Raw genomic sequence first — 23,725 nt, forward strand, 5'->3', positions numbered from 1 at the left:
TGTTAACCTGTGTCGCAACTTTGTGAATTGTATATTTGTACTCAGAGATCTCTTTGCTCCTCTATCTCACCTAGTCTCGTACCCTCCAAGTAATAAGTGACTTCCCTATTCTTCCTACCAAAAGGTAATACCTCACATTTATCGGTGTTGAATTTATAGCACTTGTGGACAAATTGTGTGTGCAAGAGAGATGCATTATCCGTGTTGTAGTTTTCGCCCTGCTCCTGTAGAACTACAGTTTCCAGAGTAACAACCAGGCAGAAAAATTAATAACTGAATCACATATAGGAAAAAAAATGAAAATGATAAAGTTATTTGCATCTTAACTAAGTTTTGCTGAAGTAAACAAATAGTACTATAAATATTATATTGGTGAGGCCTGTATCTTTTTCAGTATCACCAATGCGTCCAATATTTTTACCTCATGCAAGTAATTTATAATATTTTGACAAACCTCTTCATTCATGTATTAGCACCGAGGGTATTATGCAGGCAAGTTCCCATAATTGGCTGAGGGCTTTAGCATCAGACAATCCCTATATGTGCGGCAACACCTGACTGGCATGGCTGCATTTCTGAGGCTTACTGTGTTTATCTTTCTGAATAATGTGGTTAATGATGTGCAGCCTTTCTTTACAGATACATTTTGCGAACCAGAGACAACCTTGGAAAATGGCAGAATCATGTTTAAATGCCAAACATTTTATACGGTGATAATGAGCTGCATTTTGCACAGTATCTAAATCTTTGCCAGATGTTAGTGCAGACTCAAACAGAATGCGGGTCAGGCAGCATCTGTGAAGAGAGAAACAGTTAATGTTTCAGGTCGGTGACCTTGAATCAGAACTCAGTTGGCGCAGACATTTTAACTCAACGATGAAGACACTAGATTGTCTTAATGCAGGCAATACATCACAAATTTCAGTTCCATAGAGTGTATCTGCAAGAGCTAAATGTAGAATTCCTTAGTCCAATGCATGCTAATACTTACTGGATTTTTGTCTATACAGTTGTCTAGTGAGGACAGAATAGAGTATTGTCATTAAGTAGGACCCAAACTGCATAGAATTTCGTCCTTTTGTTGCTTGTCTAGTAAAGGACAGCCTGACATACTTTTGTTGAGATTTTGTAAATGCCAACTGGTGTGATGGTCTGGAAAGCTCTACAGAACCTCCCAAACCAACGACCTCTACCTCCTCGAAGGACAAGGGTAGCAAGCGCATGAGAATACAATCAACCTCTTAAGTTCACCTCCAAGTCACACAGCATCCTGACTTGGAAATATATCACCGTTCCTTCATCGTCGCTGGGTCAAAAACCTGGAACTCCCTCCCTAACAGCACAGTGGGAGTACCTTCACCACATGGACTGCAGAAATTCAAGGCGGCGGCGGCTCACCACCATCTTCTCAAGGGCAATTAGGATGGGCAATAAATGTGGGCCTAGTCGACGACGCCCACATTCCAGGATGGAATACAAAAAATGTTGAATTCTTATACCCATAAAATCTTTTGAAATACATTCTTGTAGTCAATCCACAAACCAGAGGCAATTTCCATTACAGATAAATGAAGGTATCCGGATGACCCCGTGGTATCTGACAAGTGCCATCTATGAGAGTTATAGATGAACCATGGTCATTTTTCACCTAACAATTCCCAAGTTCCTCATTATCACTTTACAACATCTGTTACAGATGCAATTGACTTTTGTTCCTCCCTCTCCAAAACTATTTGTTGCGAGCTATTTAAAAAAAATTTTTTTTTTTATTTGCTCCATCTCCAGTGGTGAATTTCTTATTGACTTGGAGAGGTAGGGGAGAAGAGGGAAGAGAGGCGAGGGAATAGGGGGAGGGATTCCCCGCCGTCAAAATTCTGATGATCTGCATCTGAACAAGTAGTCATTTGCTGTGTTCTGGCTGACTGACACTGAGAGCATGATGCAAAGTGACTCCAACTTTTCCTGCTGGCAAACATCAGTCCTCCTCAGGCATACAAAGCAACTCTTCTCAAACACCAATATCTCCATTTTTATTTGACGACTTAAACTGCATAAAATGCTGGTAAACGGAGATATCTTTTAATTTGGATATTTATTCTTTAATCTCTGCCTATTCTTGTATGAATTTTCTACATGGTTGTTACTGTCGTACTGTTGCTTCACATGAGCAACATGAAAAATCCCAAGGCCTAAATGAGATTTCTAACTCAAGTCCCAAGGCCCTATGTGGGAGGAAATTTTTGAAGGAATTTCTAACATTAGCCCAGCAATCCTTTGGGTAGATTTAGGTGCCGTTTCTTTCAAAAGAGTGTTTTTTTTTTTAAATGGATTTTAAATCATTAAATCAAATAATGGCCAAAAGCTGTGCCACAAAAAGAGAGATTTTATTGGCCAGTTTTGTGTTAGTTGATGATTTGTAAATGGTAGCTTTAAAAGGAGGGGGATATGTTTGCTCCATGTTCTACTTGTTCATTTTCTTTTTGGTAATTTGTAAATTTGGTCATAATTTCCAGTCAGATATTTAATTGGCAGCTCAACATAGTGGTTATTTGAGTAAATTATGATATTTTGCCTGTCAGAGAGGCAGGATAAATGGGTCATTTTCAGGTTGGCAAACTGTACTGGTGGGGTGCCACAGGGATCAGTGCTTGGGCTTCAACTATTTACAATCGATATTATGACTTGGATGAGGGGACAAAGTGTAATATTAACCAAATTTGCTGATGATACAAAGATGGGTGGGAAAGCAAGTTGTGAGGAGGACACAAAGAATCTGCAAAGGGATATCGGGCTCAAATTTGGGCCCATCTCTTTTTTCGGCGCACTCACCCAGAGATGCACCGACTTTGTGGGCTGAAAATGGCACCTAAAAAATCTCCCCTGATTCTGGCTGCTGTGTTGCCTCTCCCGGGGCTTGGCCAGTCGATTGGGGGGCGGAGCTAGGGCCCTGCGCGAAAAAAGTGCCAGCAGCGTGGGACCCGATGTGTCCCGCCCCATCCCGGGCCGAGTGGCCTGCCGCATCATCATCATCGGCAAGAGCTAATGCGCATGCATCTCTTCCCGGGCTAAGGCTACAACAAACCGATTGGTGCGGAGAGAGTTTTGATCGGGGGTGGGGGGGGGGGGGGGAAGAAAGAGGGGAAGAGGAGGAGGAGGAGGAGTGAGGGATTGATAACTGTGTAGCCAGTAATTTTAATGAGCTGACTCAAGACTTTCTTACCCCTGCTAATGAAAATACTTTCCTACATAAGAACATAAGAATTACGAGTAGGGGATACTTCTATTTTTTAATTTGGATATTTTGAAAAAAATTATGTAAATATGTTTTGTCTCTTTACTTCTTTTATTGTTGTAGTTTAAGCTTCCATGAATGCTTCTGTTGTATAGTAAATTAACCTTGCGAAGTTTGTCATATGATGTCCTGTATAGCTATTTGATCCTATTCACATTCTTTAGTCACGTCATTAGTACCTACCTGCCCTGATTTCTTAACTCTCCAAGGATTTTCTGTGCAGCCACAAGTGGCCACATACGCTGGCCTAAGTTAGTTTGGAATAACTATTAGCTGTCCAAAGTGGCCTAAATGGCCAAAACGGGCGTAGGTGGCTGGTAATGCCCCCTTTTGAAAAAAAACTTTAAAAATCCTAACTAACTCACTTACACTGGCGCAAACTGAATGTGCAAAATGGGGATTTTTAAGATACTCCAGAAAAATCAAGTTGCGCCAAAGAAAAACGGAGCAACTCCTGGGCAATTTTGAGCCCACTGATCGGCTAAGTGTGTGGACAAAATTTGGCAGATGGAGTATAAAATGCATAAATGTGAGGTTATCCACTTTGGTAGGAAAAATAAAAAAGCAAATGATTTAAATGGAGAGAGATTACAAAATACTGCGGCACAGAGGGTTCTGGGGATCCTTGAACATGAAACACAAAAAGTTAGCAAGTAATTAGGAAGGCAAATAAAATGTTGGCCTTTATTGCAAGGGGGGTGGAGTATAAAAGTAGGGACTTTCTGCTACAACTGTACAGGGTATTGGTAAGACCACACCTGGAGTACTGCGTACAGTTTTGGTCTCCTTATTTAAGGAGGGATATACTTGCATTGGAGATAGTTCAGAGAAGGTTCATTAAGCTGATTCCTGAGATGAAGGGGTTGTCATATGAAGATAGGTTGAGCAAGTTGGGCCTATACTGATTGGAGTTTAGAAGAATGAGAGGTGATCTTATGAAACGTATAAGATTATGAGGGGGCTTGACAAGGTAGATGCAGAGAGGACGTTTCCCCTCATGGGGGAATCTAGAACTAGGGGACATAGTTTCAGAATAAGGGGTCGCCCATTTAAGACGGAGATGAGGTGTAATTTCTTCTCCCAGAGGGTGGTGAATCTGCGAAATTCTCTGCCCCAGAAAGCTGTGAAGGCTGGGTCATTGAATATATTTACGATGGAGATAGACAGATTTTTGAATGATAAGGGAGTCGAGCGTTATGCATGCAGGAAAGTGGAGTTGAGACCAAGATCAGATCAGCTATGATCTTATTGAATGGCGGAGCAGGCTCGAGGGGCCTAATGGTCTACTCCTGCTCCTATTTCTTATGCCTCAGTCAGTCATATGACACTGAGGTGCAGCATAGATAGGACATATTTGAAAGGCAAGATGCTACTGATGTGCACTAGCTACAAGGCTTATAATTATTTAGATTTTCTACTTATATCAGTGCACATTAAAGGCCTATTCTATTTAGAACCATTTACAACTGTTTTTTCCTCGTGTCGAGCTGAGCAAAGGAAACTCCACCACATAATCTGATCATGCTACTGAATTGAAATTTTAATCCATTTTGTATCTCCTGAATTGTTATATAAAATCCTACCTCCATTGAGATTCTCCTGTGTAAGTGATTCCTCATACGAACACGTGTGGGTGACTGCACCTCATCAGATGACGTTCCAGAAGCTTGGTCACTCTCACCATCTGAACCTATTTTCAAATTCTCATGTACTATATCTGAACAGGAAGGGCAGAAAGTGAAATCAGCTAGTTTCTTGAAACCTGGAACTGAGACAAAAAGAGCATGTTTCTATGTTTTTATATAATAGAGGTTATTCTAAAAATATACACAGCAAGAGGGATGATAAAATGCAGCCACATTCTGGCACAGTGCCCTTTGCTATGTTATTTATGCTTCATTACAACCAACATATAATGCTTAAATGTAAGCTCATTTTCAATTAATATTTGACTTGTTTGTACCTTCCAATACCTTATAAATGTTCTACAGGTACAACCATTATTTTCAGTGTATGGAATACCCTCTTGACTAAAACATTTTACATGTCAAATGCATTCAAATTTTTAAATTGCATAAATGGCTTCAGTAGTGTGTTCTCAACATAAAAAAAAAACTGATGCTTGTTTAACATGTTTAATTTGCTTCACTCTGAACAGAACACATTTCCTTCTTTATTCAAGTTATTTGTTGGACACTAATGTAAAATCCTGCTCGGAATTAACTTATCTTTAAAGTTGTTTCACAATTTTTTTTAGAGAATATATTTTCAGTTAATGGTTGATACAATCAATTTTGTTATGCTAATTAATTTACAACAGATAAATAAATAATTCAGCATTGCTAACCATTTACTTTTCAATGGGAGTTTCCGTGCTGTAAATTTCTGATTCTCTACAATTTCACGCTACACAGAGCGCATTTTTTGGATGTCTGTTCTAATTCAGTATAAAAAAAAAATCAATGCTACTGAATAAAGGAGCAAGTTTTTTTGCATTTCAAATAATGTTTTGTTTCTCTTGTCCAACACCTCCTTAAACAACTCCTTAATAACCAAGACTACTTAATTCTGAAAACGATACACACGCTAGCTCTGTATGCGTGCATACAATTACCTCACCAACTACTTTCAATAAAATAGAAGGACTGCTTCCTAGATTAGTATGTTTTTAATCTAACAAGGAAAGCATTGATCGTTTTAGTTCTGGGAAATGAAGTGGGCAAATAAAAGTAAGTATGAGAACATTTGGGAAATAGCAATCACAACATTGTTAGATTCAAGGCAAAAATAAAAAAAGAATAATGAATAGTCAAGATAGAGAGTGCTGGACTTTATAAAGAAAACAGTCAGAGAAGAAAGGACACTGTCCAAATTAAATGGGCAGAAAAGTAAGCAAATAGGTTAACGGATCAGCAGCAGGAAGTCTCAAATACTAGATAGACAGAGCACAAATAAATACGCTCCCATAAAGTGAAAAGTGGGTATAAAGATCAGAGTTCTATGGATAAATCAAAAATAAACTGAAATTTAAAGTCTAAAAATGATTATGAGCAATTCAAAAAGTGTCAGGGCATAAAAAGAGAGATTACAAGGTTAAAAGGGAATATGAAAAATGCTTGCAGACAAACTTTTAGGCAGTCGAGGATAACTTGCTTTCACTCAAAATGAGTTCTCATGTGGCTGATGAGTCCTATGCGGGACCTAGTCTCTGTCACAGATGGGGCAGACGGTGGATGAAGGAACAAGTGGGTGGGGTGCTTGGATTGCCTTGCGCTCATTCCGCTGTTTGTGCTTGGCTTCAGCTTGTTCTCGGCGTAGAGACTCAAGGTGGTTGGCGCCTTCCTGGATGCTTTTCCTCCACTGTGCAGGCTTGGGCCAGGGATTCCCAGGTGTCGGTGGGGATGTTGCACTTTATCAAGGAGGCTTTGAGGGTGTCCTTGAAGCAGTTCCTCTGCCCACCTGGGGCTCGCTTGCTGCGTCGGAGCTCTGAGTAGAGTGCTCATTTTGGGAGTCTTGTATCAGGCATGCGGATGACGTGGCCCATCCAACAGAGTTGATCGAGGGTGGTCAGTGCTTCGATGCTGGGGATGTTGGCCTGAGCGAGAATGCTGTCGTTGGTGCGCCTATCCTGCCGATGGATTTGCAGGACCTTGCGAAGGCGGCGCTGTTGGTACTTCTCCAGTGCTTTGAGGTGCCTGCTGTCCATTTGTCCGTGTTTCTGAGGCATATCGGAGGTCGGGTATCACTACTGCTCTGTAGACCATGAGCTTGGTGCCAGGTTTGAGGTCCTGGTCTTCAAACACTCGTTTCCTCAGGCGACCAAAAGCTGCACTGGCACGCTGGAGGCAGTGTTGGACTTTGTTGACAGTGGGCTCCCAAAGATTGGAAAATGGTCCACGTTGTCATGGATTTTAATAATCGGGGAGCAGTGCTGCGTGGCGGGGGCAGGTTGGTAGAGGACCTTTGTCTTACGGATGTTTACTGCAAGGTCCATACTCTCATATGCTTCGCTGAAGATGGCCTGGAGTTCAGCCTCCGAGTGCGCAAACGCAGGCGTCGTCTGCATAATGTAATTCAATGACAGAGGATGGGACAACCTTTGATCTGGTTTGGGTGCGGCAGAGGTTGAACAGCTTCCCGTTTGTTCTGTAGATTAGCTCTACTCCAATGGGGAGCATACTGAGGGTGAGATGGAGCATTGCAGCAAGGAAGATCGAGAAGAGCATTGGTGCAATGACACAGCCTTGCTTGACCCCGGTCCGAACGTGAATTGGGTCTGTGGTGGATCCGTTGGTCAGGATCACAGCTTGCATGTCACTGTGAAGCAGGTGAAGGATGGTGACAAACTTTTGGGGACAGCCGAATTTGAGGGCGCTCCATAATCCCTCACGGTTCAGTGTTGAAGGCTTGTGTGAGATCAAAGGCCATGTACACGGGTTGGTGCTATTCCCTGCATTTCTCTTGGATTTGCTGCGCAGTGAAAATCATGTCCATTGTGCCCCTTAGTGGCAGAATCTGCATGTCGACTCTGGGAAGAGTTCTTCAGCCACAGGGAGAAGGCGATTGAGGAGGATTCTTGCGATGACATTCCCTGTGGCAGACAGTAGGGAAATTCCTCTGTAGTTACCGCAATCGGACTTGCTGCCTTTCTTGAAGGTGATCACAATTACCATGTCTCAAATCACCTGGTATGCTCTCCTCCTTCCAGATGAGATAACTGAGATTGTGTATTCGCACCAAAAGTGCTTCTCCGCCATGTCTGAGTGCTTCAGCGGGGATTCCATCTGCTCCTGAGGCTTTCTTGTTTTTCAGTTGACGCATGGCCTTTTCTACCTCGTGCTGAGATGGTGGCGGGAGGCATGCTGCGGGATGGAGTCGATGACACTCATGTCGAAGACAGAGTCTCGGTTGAGGAAATCTTCCAAGAGCTCCTTCCAGTGAGCACTGATTGCCTCTCTATACTTCCTGAGCACCTCTTCGTTCTTGGCCAGCAGTGGGTAAGGGCCTTGGGTGCTTGGGCCATAGCTGGTCTTGATTGCACTGAAGAATGCCATGGTTGTCGGCTAGTTGCTGGATCTCCTGCGCTTTCTCCATCCACCATCTGCTCTGTCGCGAGTTTTTTGTTGGACCTTGGCCTTCAGATGTCTGTAGAGTTGCTTTCTTGCTCTCGAGTTGTGTTGCTGTTTCCAGTCCAAGAAAGCCTTGCGCTTGCAGCTTATTAGCTCCTGGATCTCGGTCGTTCTCGTCGAACCAGTCTTGGTGTTTCCTGGTCGAGTGACCGAGTGTCTTTTCGCAGGTATTAATTATGGAGGTCTTGAGGGCAGACCAGGCGTTGTGGACATTCTGCATCTCTGGGAGTTGCCAGGTTTGTAGCGAGGCGCTGGCTGAATAGGGCTTTCCTAGCTGGATTTTGGAGTATTCCAGTGATGATTTTCCTGCAGCATTGTTTCTGTTGCCGTCGCTGTTTTGGGGCTACATTGGTTATGACAGAGTGGATTAGGTGGTGGTCGTCCAGCAGTTGTCAGCTCCTGTCGTGGTGCGGGTGATGCACCGTCCTTGCAGTCTCTCGCTCGGACGATGACGTAATCTAGCAGATGCCAATGCTTGGAGCCATGAAGCCTTATACTTGTTTTTCTGAAGGAACAAAGTGTTGGTTAGGACATGGCCATGTCAGGAGGAGGGTACCGTTGGGGGTTGTTTTTCCCTACCCCCTCTCTGCCAATCACACCTCCAAAGAGGTCTGTGTCCTTTCCAACTCTGGCGTTAAAGTCACCCAGGAGGATCAGCTTGTCGTTCGTTGGTATTTGGGATAGGTATTGTACGAGGCTGGAATAGAACTCCTCTTTGGTCTCATCTGTAGCTCCCAGCATTGGGGTATACGCGCTGAAGACCGTAGCGCACTGGTTCTGGGCTAGGGTGATCCGAAGAGTCATGAGGTGTTCGTTTATCCCGCAAGGGGAGTCTCTGAGACGGCCAACTAGCTCATTTTTTATGGCAAAGCCAACCCCATGAAGGCGGCAATATTCTTCTGGTTTACCTTTCTAAAAGCTGTAACCACCACCTTGTTCCTTGCTGACAATAGGAGGAGAAATAATCGTGCTTTTTTAAGGAAATAAAAAAGTATGAAAAGGTAGAAAACATGTTGAGATCCTTCAGGCAGAGTTTCAGGAGCTAGGAAAAAGATTATAAAACAGGACCTCAAAAAAGGTAGTAATCTCATGAATACTCCCAGTGCATAGTGAGTATAGAAACAGGAAAATGCGCGGCTGGAGAAGTGGTGCAGGAGGCAGGGTTTCAAATTCTTGGAGCACCTGTACGAGATGGATGGACTGCAGCTGAACTGAGCCAGGACCAATGTTCTTGCTGTGAGGGAGGATTTAAACTAATTTGGCAGGGAGAGGGGAACCAGAAAATAGAAGACAGGAGTAGCAATGAGATCAGAGGATGGAGAAAAAAAACAGCAGTAAAATGAGAAATATCCCTAAAATTGCAGGACCAGATTGAGGAAAATAACAAAAGTGATCAAGGGGGTATTAAATTGTATGTATGTTATGTAATGTAACTAATAAGGTCGGTGAGCTGCAGGTATATCTGGCCACGAGATTATGACGTGGTTGCATTAACAGAGACATGGCTCAATCAAGGTCGGGAATGAGTTCCTAATATTGCTGGTTATCAAGTTTTCAGGAATGAGAGCAGTATTGATTAAGAACATAATAAGAACATAAGAATTAGGAACAGGAGTAGGCCATCTAGCCCCTCGAGCCTGCTCCGCCATTCAACAAGATCATGGCTGATCTGGCCGTGGACTCAGCTCCACTTACCCGCCCGCTCCCCATAACCCTTAATTCCCTTATTGGTTAAAAATCTATCTATCTGTGACTTGAATACATTCAATGAGCTAGCCTCAACTGCTTCCTTGGGCAGAGAATTCCACAGATTCACAACCCTCTGGGAGAAGAAATTCCTTCTCAACTCGGTTTTAAATTGGCTCCCCCGTATTTTGAGGCTGTGCCTTCTAGTTCTAGTCTCCCCGACCAGTGGAAACAACCTCTCTGCCTCTATCTTGTCTATCCCTTTCATTATTTTAAATGTTTCTATAAGATCATCATCATTAAGGATGATGTTACAGTTCTAAATTGAAAGGATACATTAGGTAGTTCTAGGACTGAATCTATTTGGCTTGAGTTAAGAAACAGAGGGGGAGCTGTTACATTGCTGGGTAATTTTTTTTTTAAATAGAGCTCCAAACAGTGAGAAGGAGAACACAATGGGAGAAGCAGGCCATTCGACCCTTTGTGCCAGCTCCATTGTTCAATGAAATCATGGTGGATCTTCAACCTCAAATCCATCTTCCCACAATGTCCCCATAATATTCAAAAATCTATTGGTCTCTGTCTTGAACACACTCAACGACTGAGCATCCTCAGCCCTCTGGGGTAGAGAATTCCTAAGATTCACACCCCTTTGAGTGAAGAAATTTCTCCTTATTTCAGTCGTAAATGGCTGGCCCCTTATCATAAGACTGTGATGCCTGGTTCTAGACTCTCCAGCCAGGGGAAACAGTCTCACTGCATCTACCCTGTCAAGCCTGCTATGAATTTTAAATGATTCAATGAGATCACCTCATTCTTCTAAATTCTAGGGATTATAGGCCTAGTCTCCTCATTGGACAATCCCCCCCCGCCGCCCCCATCCCAGGAATCAGTCTGGTGAACATTTGTTGGAATCCCTCTAAGGGAAGTACATCCTTCCTTAGGTAAGGAGACCAAAACTGTACACAGTACTCCAAGTGTGGTCTCACCAAGGCTCTCTATAATTGAAACAAGAGATAGGTGAGCAAATTTGTTGGCAAATTTCAACGGTGGCAACAAAAATTGTGATTTTAGAAGACTTTAATTACCCCAATATAGACTGGGAAAAACTGTGCTAAATGTAGGGAAGCAGAGGAATTTCTGATGTGTACAGGAGAAATTTCTTGATCAATGTCTCCAGTCGAACAAAGAAGGAAGCAGTGTTGGCTCTGGTTCAGGGAAATGAAGTAAGGCAAGTGGAGTGTGTTACAGTAGGAGCTCATCCAGCTGCCAGTGACTACAACAGTTTAGAGTAATTATGGAAAGAGACCAGAAAATATCAAAAGGTAAAAATGGCGAAGAGCTAATTTCAGCGATTTCAGAAGGGACCTAACATTGGAAAAGGCAAGTGCAGGGTAAAGCAGTAACAGAGCAATGGAAGGCACTGAGGGAAGAGATAGTTCAGGTACAAACTAGGCATATTCATTTGAAGGGAAAAGGTAGAGCATCCAAAGCTAAGGAAATAAAAGTTAAAATAAAGCAGACAAATGTCAGGAGCAGGAGTCAGTTAATAACCAGGAAGATTATGGAAAGTACAGGAGGGAACTGAAAAAGTTAATACAGGAGGCAAAGAAAGTTTACAAGAAAAGATTAGGAGGTAACATTAAATTGAATCCCAAAACATTTTATAAACCTATAAAGTCTTTTAAGGACCCAAAAGGAACTCTTCATTTAGAGGCAGAGGATATGGCTAAAGCATTAAATGAGTACTTTGCAACTGTCTTCACAAATAAAGAAATGTGAAGGTTACACTGAAAGAAGGGGAAATTATGGACAGGATAATAATAGATAGAAAAGATGTACTAAAATAATTAGCATTACTGAAAGTTGGTAAATCACCTGGTCCAGATGGAATGCATCCTAGGTTGCTGAAAAAAGCAAAAGGTAGAACTAGCAGAGGCATTGGTCACAATCTTTCCGGAGGACTGGAGGATATCGAATGTTATACCACTATTCAAGAAAGAGAGGGATAAGCCAGGAAACTATAGGCCAGTCGGCCTAACATCGGTGGTGGGGAAGTTATTCTATGAAACGAACATATTTACATATTAAGAGAGGGTAGGACCACTCAATGATGAACGAATTTAATGGCAGCGCTATTAAATAAATACTTTGCATTCCTTTTTACAATTGATAGTGGAAGTGAGAACATAGGTGTACTAGAGAAGGGTATGAAATAACTGTTAAAGATAACTGTAGAAAAGGAATCTGTTCTGAAAAAGTTAGTAGAATTCAGAGTGGATATGTCGCAGGTCCCCGATTGCAGACATCCTAAGCTGTTGAAATAAGTCAAAGAGGAGATAGCAGAGACTCTGGCCACAATTTTTCAGCCATCTGTAAATACGCAAATTGTGCTGTTAGACTGGAGTGTCGCATATATAACACCTCAGTTAAAGAAGCATAAACTGAGTCACTACAGTCCAGTTAGTCTGATGTCAGTTCTGGGCAAATTCTAAGAATCCATAATTTGAGATAGAATTTAAGAGCAGTTAAAAATGCATAGGTTAATCAAGGACAACCAGCATGGATTTGTTAAAGGCAAATCATGTTTGACAAATTCATGTGTGTTTTGAAGTGATCAATGAGATAAAGAGAATGCAGTATATGTAGTGTCTATGGATTTTCAGAAGGCATTCACTAAGGTGAAAGAAAAGTTCAGGTTTATTGTACAAGAATGGGTAGACATGTAGAAGAAGCAATTTAATGTGGATATGTAAGAAGTAATTTTTTTGGAAGGAAAACAATGAATGGGAATATACACTCATGGAAAGACATTGAAGGACGTGGATGAACAGAGTTGAAATGCAGTTCCTTGAAATTGCAAGTGCAGATAGAAAAAGCCATAAAAAGGTCACCAGGTGAGGCTTTATTAATAGGATTACTGAGTTCAAGAGTAAAGTAGTAATGATAAATTTGTACAATTTGTTATTAGTGAGGCCAAAGTTATGAGTACTGCGTGCAGTTTAAGTTGCTCCATTATAGAAAGATTAAAGCCACGCATAGATTTACAAGTTCCCACATCCTCTCTATTACAAGGATTGCATACTTCCACCTTCATAGCATTGTGAATCTCAGCCCATTTGCTGCTGAAATCCTCATCCAAATCTTTATCACCAACTACTCCAATGCTCTCCTAGCTATCACCCCCATCTGCCATGCTCTATAAACTTCAGCTCATCCAAAATTCTGCTGCCCGTAGCCTATCAAGCACCAAGCCCCATTCATTTATTACCCGTTTTTGCTTACCTACATTGGGGACTGGTCCCCTAATGTCACCTACACTTTGTAAATGCTTCTCTTAGCCCTCTGCCTCATCTCTTTTAGACCCTTTGTGAAATCCATCCCATTGACCTAAGCTGTTGGCGCAGTGTCCATTTTTTAATTGCATCTCTGTGAAGCCCTTTCGGACATTTTACTATGTTAAAACTGCTATATAAATGCAACTTGTTGTTGGGGAATCAGTGATGAGGGGCCTTAGTCAATCCAGGGACAGTTTCTAGATGAAATGCTACAGAGTGTAAAGAAAGGCCTTTATCCCATTATACAAGTTTATTTTTTGGTGGTGAGGGTAGCTAGACTGTGTCAAGTATTACACTTGGCAAAACATGCAAATTTTAAATTCAAAACACAAACTGTGGAGAAATCAAAGCTTTTATATCCAAAATGTTCACATAGCTCTGTAATTTTCATTGCCTATTAACTAGACTACTTTTACAATGTTGTGACAGGAATATCTCACAACCAATGACCTTGACTGAACACAAGAGTGAAATTTTTCTTTGGTTGGATACCGTGAAGATGGAGACAGAAAATAAAGACACTGACTACTCTGCATTTTTTCATCTTTCCCCACGTTATTAATGCCTGCTGGCAGTTGCTCACAGAGCAGCACTGTTGGTAAGTAGCCCAAAAGAGGAGACAAATAAAAAGATGAGGAAGTTATTTTAATAAAAAACACAAAAAACAGCTGCGTTACTGACAAAATGCTATTTCTCAGTCAATGCTTCAGAAAATGGCCGGCTGCCTACCTGGGCTGGACCAGTACGGGTGGTAGCCATGGTGGGTTGTGACCCCGCTACTGGCTCCATCCCACTGCTGAAAATGACTCTCTTAATAGGGCAGATTGCACATTACCCAGTCCAATTAAATGATGTGGCTCTGGTGAAGTCATCGATGGCGCGTTTTCAGCCGGGATCTTTAAAGGGGCCACATTGGATTTGAATGTCATTTTAATATAGTGCTGTCAGTGCACTACAGCATTGGAATGCTGCAAATACTGACAATGACCGCACAGAGGGGCAGGGCTGCACACTGGTTCTCCCATGGCTCCATCCATATGCTTATGGAGGTCCTCTTCCCTTCCGATGAGCGGAAGAGACCTCCCCAGGACACCAAAACAGCCTGGTTGGAGATTGCAGAGGTCAGCAGCAGGGATGTGGTCAGGAGCTGGGTGGAGTGCCTTAAACGTTTCAATGATCTCATTAGATCTCGAAATGAGAGTACAAAGCCACACTATCCTTCATCCTGCTGTGCCTCTCATCACTTCCCATCACTCTGCCTTCTCTACATCCTTACACCAACTTACCTTGCACGTCCACCCAATTCTCTCTATCTATCTACATTATCACATCTACATCTCACTAGCCACCCCTCATACTCATGCAATCATAACTAACACACAAGGAGGCCACTTGAGTGTTTTATCCAATGTTTATGTAAAGTTTCCGTTAATGTGTTGTCAAACATAACAATCTTTATTTTCATATTTGTGTGCACCTTTGGAAGTGGCTTAGTGAGTTAGTGACTGGTGACACATAACAGTATCTCCAGCAATAGTGGTGAGTGTGAAAGGAATGGCTTGGTCATTGCAGGGATGTTTTATGGTTTTGCTGTGGGGTGGTGCCAACCTGGCGCATCATATGACAGCCATATGGGTGTACAGCATCAAGTGAAGTAAATCTGCCCATGATGAGGCCATCCCAATATGCTCAGGTGCTGGTGTCCTCTGTCCTTTGCAGCATCAGGTGATTGGAGGTTGGTAATGGTGTTGCTGCTGCTGGTGTGCCTGGGACTCAACGTGATCAGATTCTGAGGACCAAGGTGAGACATGATAAATGGCATCCATTCTGATGGAATCGATGGCAGATGAAGTAGAGATGACAGAAGCAATGTCAATGGTGAGAGGTTCTTCCAATGAGGTGACAATGGATGGAGACTTTGTTGGAAAGACTGCTGCCTGCAGAATCTATGCTGGGAATGCAGTGAGAAACAGCTTCTGCTAAGGAAAGTGATCATGTGTCAGGTGGGTGCTTTTATAGTACATTTCATGCTGTCAATGAATCAGCTGGAGCAATGGCCGCTGAACTCCCGCCTCAGGTTGACATACGTGGTTCTCGAGCAGCATGTTTCCGTAGCCATGCAGATAATTTAAAAGACAAGGTGAAAACCACTCAAGGATTTGACAACTAGCTACTAATAATTTAAAGTGGGTCGCCTGCCTCTGCTGGTCGAGTCGACACTGACAGACGCGTCTGGGGGAAAGATGAGTGGAAGCAGGATGACAGTGGGTTCCCGACTCGCTCCCAAAAACAACTTTGCCCCCCAACCCGCATCCGAACACATCCCCTACTACCCCGGTAAAGTCCGGCCAATGTTACCAGAGAACAAACACCCCTCCCTGCAATCGGCCAGGTTTCATTCCCTCTTCCCGACAACCACCATCAAAACTGCATCTAAACAATGCCAAGTCCGTGTCTATTTTACTCAGATGTCACATTCTTACTATTTTAAACATCTTTGACCAGCTAAAAGAAACATAGCATTTTAGTTTTGACCTTCCCAAAGGCAATTTTTCAAAACCACTAATTTACACACACAATTTTGAACTATTAGGGCCAACTGATAAAGACAGCTTAAAACCAAGGTCTGCCACATATTACTAAAAAGTCAGGGTCAGCAAGGACTTCCTAATATTTTTAAATTCTGAAAATACCTAAGTGACTCAGGAGGTTCTAATAATAGCTTATAATTTTGTAAATCTTCACAGCCAGGTATGATATTACACTATATATATTTAAATAATTAGGAGAAAAGGTTATTTAGCACTTAAATTTAAAGAATGTGAATATAGAATTTGGAAGAGCATAGCTTTACAAAAGATGTAAATAAAGGGTATTACAATCCAAGAGTTTATATTTATGACTGCATTTTTGAGTGTTGACTTGTAGGACAACAAAAGTTTTCAGTTATTTCATAAAAATAGATAAGATTTGTGAACAAATGCACGTATGTGTCGTCGTTTTTCAGGTGTAACATAGAATTTAAGACTGAAGTATCCCTATTTATTTATATATATTTATATATTTTTTTTAATTAAAACTGAACTACAGCAATAAACATAATGGGATGAAGTTTTGTCTCTGGCACAATCAATATAACATTCCTATATGAGGAGCAGTCACTTATTTTAAAATATCTTGCATCAAATTTCACCCAGTTTTAGTACTACAATACTTGTCACTTCACCCCAAATCATTTACTACATAATTGATTCAGTCTGAGATTCACAATTTCATTTTTATGTGAATATAACTATATATTAGCATGCATAATCCATTTAGTTACAAACTAATCCTCAGATAAATTCAGACTTTAAACTTCTGGTCTAATCAGCAGCAAGCACAATAATGCTTAATCTTTCAAAATGTGCAGTAATAGGAGCTCAATTGTTTGACTCCCTTAGATATGCCTACAGCTTCCCTCTATGCTTTTCATCATCCTACAAAGGCACTTGTTTGCTGCCTTCTTACAAGCAGCAACCCCAACTGTCCCATATCCTATTCCCTCACCGACCTTCCTGCCCAGCGTGCTAACTGGGGTCGAATCTTGCCAATCACATCCCTGTAAAAATTTTATTACCGCTATTTATTCGCTACTTCCTCCCTGTCTCTGCACCGAATGACTTCACAGTCAGTGATTTCAACCTTCATTTCAATTCATACTGCTCTCTCTTCTGAGTTCACTTGCCTCCTATCCTCCCCTAATCTCTCCCTCCATGTAAACTTCCCAACCCATATTCACGGCCAGCCCTCGACCTTGCCATCTCTCTCGTGGTCTCGCTACTTCCATCATGTCAATCGCAGATAAAGCCATCTCTCACCACTTCCTCGTATCGCTCTTTACCCACATCCCCCTACCACTCCCCTCCCCCAGCCCCCGCCCCCCCCCCCACCCTATTTCCTTCTGTGTCCGCCCCTGGAAAAAAATCTCTCCCAACTCTCAACTGTCCAGCCTTTGGCTCTCCATTCACTATGGCATTTCTGCAGCTACAGATCTGCTCAAATCACAACCTCACCACTACCTTTGATATCCCGTTAAAACAATTACTCTCTCTCACCCTGGCCATTGCCCCTGGTACAGTCCCGATCTTCGCTCCCTTAAGCCCAAGGGACACAGATTTGAACGGATATGGCGGACAACTGGTTTAGCCATTCACCGTCAGATCTGGCTGGACCACATAAAGCATTATCGGGTCCTGCCCTCGTCTGCCAAAATCACTCACTATTCCAGAATCATTCTGGAATGTAAAGATAAACCCTGGCTTCTATTCTCCACTGCTAATAGTCTTTTTAAACACCTCTCCCCAGTCTCCACCCTCACCTCCGACAATAAATGTGAGGAACTCATGGACTTATTTGCCTCCAAGATTGAGACCATCTGCTCGGCTGCCTCTGCCTCTTCGCTTCCTTCCCCTAGCCCACCTGGCCAAACTTCCTCTAAGGATCCCCTCCTGCCCTAGCCCTGACCTCACATTTTTCTTCAGTTTCTCTCCGATCTCCCCTCATGACCTTTCCGAGCACATCCTGTCCATGAGACCCACTTGCTGCTCCCTTGACCCTATTCCCACCAAACCGCTGACCACCCAACTTCCTTTCCTGGCTCCCATGTTAGCTGACATTGTTAACGGTTCTCTCTCCTCAGGTACTGTCCCCCGCTCTCCCTCAAATCTGCCGTCATCAGCCCTCTCCTCAAAAAACCAACCCTCAACCCCCTCTATCCTTGCAAACTACTGCCCCCATCTCAAACCTCTGTTTCCTCTCCAAAATCCATGCCCATCTTTCCCACAATTCCATGTTTGAATCCCTCCAGTCCCTGCCACAGTACCGAAACGGCTACCAAAGTCACAAATGACATCCTTTGTGACTGTGACAAAGACAGACTATCCCTCCTCGTCCTTCTTGACTTGTCTGCAGCCTTTGACACAGTTGACAGTTATCCACTCTTTCCTTCTCTAATGCCTCTCCACTGTCGTCTAGCTGGGTGGGACTGCACTCGCCTGGTTCCATTCTTATCTATCTAATCGTAGCCAGAGAATCACCTGCAACGGCTTCTCTTCCCGCCCCCGCATCGTTACCTCTGGTGTCCACCAAGGATCTATCCTTGGCCCCCTCCTATTTCTCATCTACATGTTGTCCCTTGGCGACATCATCCAAAAACACAGCATCAGTTTCCTCATGTACGCTGATGACACCCAGCTCTACCTCACCACCACTTCTCTTGACCCCTCCACGGTCTCTAAATTGTCAGACTGCTTGTCCGACATCCAGTTTTGGTTGAGCAGAAATTTTCTCCTACTGAATATTGGGAAGACCGAAGTCATTGTTTTTGGTCCCTGCCGCAAACTCTGTTCTCCAGCCACTGACTCCATCCCTCTCCCCAACTTCATTCAGAGGCTAAACCAGACTGTTCACAACCCTGGTGTCATATTTGACCCTGAAATGAGCTTTCAACTATACATCCGCAGTATAACTAAGATCGCCCGTTTCCACCTCTGTATCACCACCCATCTCTGCCCCTGCCTCAGCTCATCTGCTGCTGAAACCCTCATCCATGCCTTTGTTACCTCTACACTTGACTATTCTAACGCATTCTTGGCTGGTCTCCCATATTCTACCCTACGTAAACTAGAGACGATCCAAAACTCAGTGCGAGTTAGGAAACTGGCAGCCAAGTCCTGCTCACTCATCACCCTCCTATGCTCGCTGACCTACACTGACTTCCGGCTAAGCAATGCCTCGATTTCAAAATTCTCACCCTTATTTTCAAATCCCTCCCTATGTCTGTAATCTCCCCCGCCGCCGCCCCACCCCCCCTCCAAGATGTCTGCGCTCCTCTAATCCGGTCCTCTTGAGCATCCCTGATTAGAATTGCTCAACCATTGTTGCCCGCGCCTTCTGTTGCCTAGGCCCCAAGCTCTGGAACTCCCTGCCTAAACCTCTCGACCTCTTTTTTCCTCCTTCAAGACGCTCCTTAAAACCTACCTCTTTGACGAAGCTTTTGGTCACTTGCGTTAATTTCTATTTATGCGGCTCGGTGTCAATTTTTTTAAATCTCAACACTCATGTGAAGCGCCTTGGGACATTTCACTACGTTAAAGGTGCTATATAAATACAAGTTGTTGTTGTACTAGAAGTGACCATGATATTAATTTGACCATTTCAGTAGAGATAGTTCAACTGCAGTCACTTAGGTAATTAAAGAGGCGGCACAATGGGCTGAAAGAACCAGTATGCAACAGCATTTATGGATTAAAATTGATTGAGACAGGGATTATAGGAGCCATAAAATATGTTTTTTGCTTACCCCTAAATAGCACTATGCGGTCATTATAAATATCACACTGCCAAACATTTACATAAAATTACCAAACTTGTCAATTATACATGTTGCTATGATTGAAATTAGTGTGCACTACATTCAAGACATTAGAGAATTGATATTGCTTACAATCAATTTTTCTTCAATAACACATTTAAATGCAGGCTTAAGATAGCAAAATGTCTTCAACCAAAGTACTTTTTCCAAAAAGATACATGCAAAAATATCTCCAGCTAAGCTAATTTGTTGAATTCATACTGTAAATGTGCAAATAATGCAAGCTATAGAATACATTGTAAAATATTTTCTAAAGATTTACATTTATGGCATTTACAAGCCAAGTTATTTCTACATTCAACCACATACAAAATAGTTTGTGCCCTTGCTAAATTATGCAAGTCAGCTTCATCTCCGATCAACATCAAGTTCAATTCCCCCAAATTATTTATTAGTTACCTAAAGAAAGCATTCTTGGAGAGGAGTCAACCTTAAGCTACAAGATAGTTGTACATCAGTTAAACTAACAGATACACATCACACATTCATTTTACCAGCACTCACCTGGAAGATCGAAGGTTAGATTTTGTAAAGAAAAACAAAAACCATGCAGAAAATTCCAAGCAAATTGTTTTAAAACAGTGTTACAGTAAACAAAATATACATATTAATATAGCAAACTACCTCATGCACAAGACAACTCAATATTGTGCAAAACATTTAGGTGTAACAAAACTATACAGACAGACAATCTCTTGGTAATCACCTAGTCTACCACCACCATTCCTGGGCATGGAAATGAAAGAGCCGAGGCTCCCACCAATCACGCTATGGGGTCTCCGCAGAGGGGGCTTTTTGAAAGAGCCTGCGTACTGGTGGAGAAAGGAGTGCATACTGTGCGATGTTGCAGGCCTGCCATTCTTCACAATTGGCTCTGTGATTTTTGAAAGCCAACAGGTTTGTCCCAACGAGGCAATCCATATAGCAGAAACAGATCAGAAGGAGAGGTAAAACGGGTGGTTGATTGAAAGAAAGAAAAAAAAACACAATATAAACATACTGTTTGGTGCCTGACAGGTAATGCATTGTGCTTCAGTACATTAGCATATTCAATATTTTTGGAGAAATTCCACTTCATGTCAACATATACTGTATCTAAACATACCTCCAATTTTACATCAACAGTAGCTAAACGTTTCTTTAAAAGCTACGGAAATGTTAAATAGGATCAGTGAAGAATAAAGCTAATTGCAGACATCAGTTGACTACCAACAAAATCATTAGTTCTGTAGCGTCTTGGTCATAAAAGAAAACGGTGCCATGAAGCAAACAGTTCTTTGGAGAAAACATTTTTGTGCAACTGACATTATTTTGATACAAAAAAATGGTTAAATAGTTTTAGAAAAAATATCTTAGTCTTAATTTGGTTGCTGGTAGTTGTTTAAAAAGAGAGAGAGTTCTAGATAAAATATTTTCATTAATCCTCTAAGTTTATTACATAGTGTTTATACCTAATATCAAAATAAGAAATAAAATGCTAGACTGCAGTATTTGCATGACAAATGGCAAGTACATATAATTTAGGTTTTAAAAATGTCCATTTAATTCATCCTGGCTATAACCAGAAAAATGTTTGACACGGTTGGGGAAGAAGGAAGTGAAAACAACAGCTTTATTGAAGTGACTGATTGATTCCAAGTCAGATATTCCAAATACATTTAATACTCTCTACCTCCTTGGATCAACTCATTTGCTTTCTTTAGAAAGATAATTTCGCCATGTGTAGATCTTTGGGTTGAGTTCAGTGCAATCCCTGGCATGTTAACCTGAGCTTTTACAGTTTTTCATCCGCATTTTCAAATAGTTTGAATAAATTGCACTAAAATCCCACTAAGTTATCCTTGTGATTGCTTAAATAGTACCCGAAATATAACATTTCTCTAATTGTTATACACGATAGATACTAATGGACCTCAAAAAGATTAATTAGGTATCTAGCTTGATTACAGTTTGTCAACCCAAATAAATGTAAGTCTTAAGAGTCTAAAATCAGCAGGGAGAGAGTTTTGTGGAAACATGAAAATTGCAGCAGTGGAGTTCAGCAACAACACCACACTCCATGAATGCACCCTTGATGAGAAAAAAAGCTTCCAGGACTTTTGGCAAATAGCGATTAACAGATTATTCTATTCACCTAAAGTTACTGCCCAATTCATGCCCTGCAGCAATACTTGTCCAAAGTTAAGCCAGTTAAGATTGCTGTTGATTCTGTCAGAGACATTATCAGCGACTTGCTTCTTACTAGCTAGCAGCAAAGTGCAGTGCAGTCAAGTCAATAAACCAACTTATTAGTTGTTTCCTGCAACATATTTTGAGTTTCATTTTCCTATTTACATTTGTTTGTTAAAGTACCAATTTACTGCCATAAAGCAGTATCAATGCTCCTTTTTAGACTGTGGAGTCAACAGGAAATTGGCACTGCAAGCTTTGTGGGTCAGATAGAACAAATACGAACGAAGGCAAGAATTTGATGGAACATTCAAGAACATTGAAATTCAAGTATCAAGTTTACTGGCTCAGTTACGTTAAGGCAAATTTTAAGAGCAGTATTTTGTAACAGACCATTGCCTAAAAAGGGAAAGAAAGGTGGGTTCCCTCCGAGTACTTATGCTAGTATAAGAATGATGAGTAATGTTCTTTTAGTTAATTTTTGGATAACAATTATTTGGTTGAGCAAATATTTAGAAAGGCCAGAAAAAAGGATTTTCTTAGTTGGTGGGGTACTGCAAAAATTACTCTGGCCCTCTTCCTGTTGGTTTCAACTATCTTGAAAATGAGCAAGAGCAGTGGGGAAGTTTACAGGAATTTCCTATGCTGGGAGAAGGTGAGATGGAGCTAGAGGTGGAATAGTCGATTTACTAAACGACAGACAGGTAAGCTTGATAATGAACACATTTAATCATAAGATAGAACAACACTGATGAGGTCTCACTTGTATATCCATATCAGCTAAGTGCTAAGCAAATCAAAACAACTCTTAAAAGTGGAGGATCAGAATGAGAAAGAGGGAGGAGAATTTTACGAGATTCTTAGGGAGAAAAAAAAAGAATGAAAATGGAGAAAAGATGGAAACATTTTTAAAAGTACCATTTTACAATATACCAATGGTACAAGGAAACCTAAAAATAACTCGAGAGGAAGATATTGGATTTAACAAATGGCAATGGAGTAAATAATGGGACTTAAGGAATGTAGGAACAGGGGTAGGCTATTCAGTTCCTCACGCCTGTTCCGCCATTCAAATAGATTATTGCTGATTTGTAACTCAACTCCATTTGCCTGCCTTGATTCCATATCCGTAACACCCTTACCGAACAAAATTTATCAAACTTAGTTTTGACATTTTCAATTGATTTATCCACAACAACTTTTTGGAGTGTTTTTTCCAGATTTCCACTACTCTTTGTGAAGAAGCACTTCCTAATATCACCCCTGAATAGCCTACCTCTAATTTTAAGGTTTATGTTCGGCACGCCATCACCAGAGGAAATAGGTTAGATAGAGAGAAACTATTTTAAACATCTCAATTAGATCACCCCCTTCATCTTTTATACTCCAGGGATTATTAAACTGGCTGGGGGTCTTTTCTCCAGATAAGAGAAGGCTGAGAAGTGACTTGACAAAGGTCTTGAAAATTAAAGGATTCGGTAGGATGGACATTTCCACTTGTGGAAGGGTCTAAATCTAGCGGCCATAAATATAAGATATTCACTAAAATTCAATGAAGAGTTCAGGAGAAAGTTCTTTACCCAGAGAGGTGTGAGTGGAGCTCACTACCACATGGAGTGGTTGTGGCGAATACCATAAATGCATTTAAGGGGAAGCTAGGCAAGTACATGAGGGACAAAGGAAAAGAAGGATATGT

The 23,725-nt window shown here is 41.7% G+C and overlaps 1 protein-coding gene across 8 annotated transcripts in view; it reads right to left on the reverse strand.

Annotated features, from left to right (window-relative positions):
• The window catches only part of cdk17 (cyclin dependent kinase 17), a 235,815-nt gene that overhangs the window by 94,089 nt on the left and 118,001 nt on the right, over positions 1 to 23,725 (reverse strand). For 7 of the 8 annotated variants that reach the window (XM_070897695.1, XM_070897696.1, XM_070897697.1 and 4 more), the window contains 2 exons: positions 20,567 to 20,734; positions 4,876 to 5,009 (listed from right to left, as the gene is read on the reverse strand). In XM_070897695.1, the coding sequence (XP_070753796.1) occupies positions 4,876 to 5,009; positions 20,567 to 20,734 (302 nt within the window). The remainder of the gene's footprint in view (positions 1 to 4,875; positions 5,010 to 20,566; positions 20,735 to 23,725) is intronic. The other variant, XM_070897702.1, reaches the window with a different exon arrangement.

This window comes from Pristiophorus japonicus, chromosome 13, assembly GCF_044704955.1.
Source record: "Pristiophorus japonicus isolate sPriJap1 chromosome 13, sPriJap1.hap1, whole genome shotgun sequence".
In the NCBI taxonomy this organism is placed as follows: domain Eukaryota; kingdom Metazoa; phylum Chordata; class Chondrichthyes; family Pristiophoridae; genus Pristiophorus; species Pristiophorus japonicus.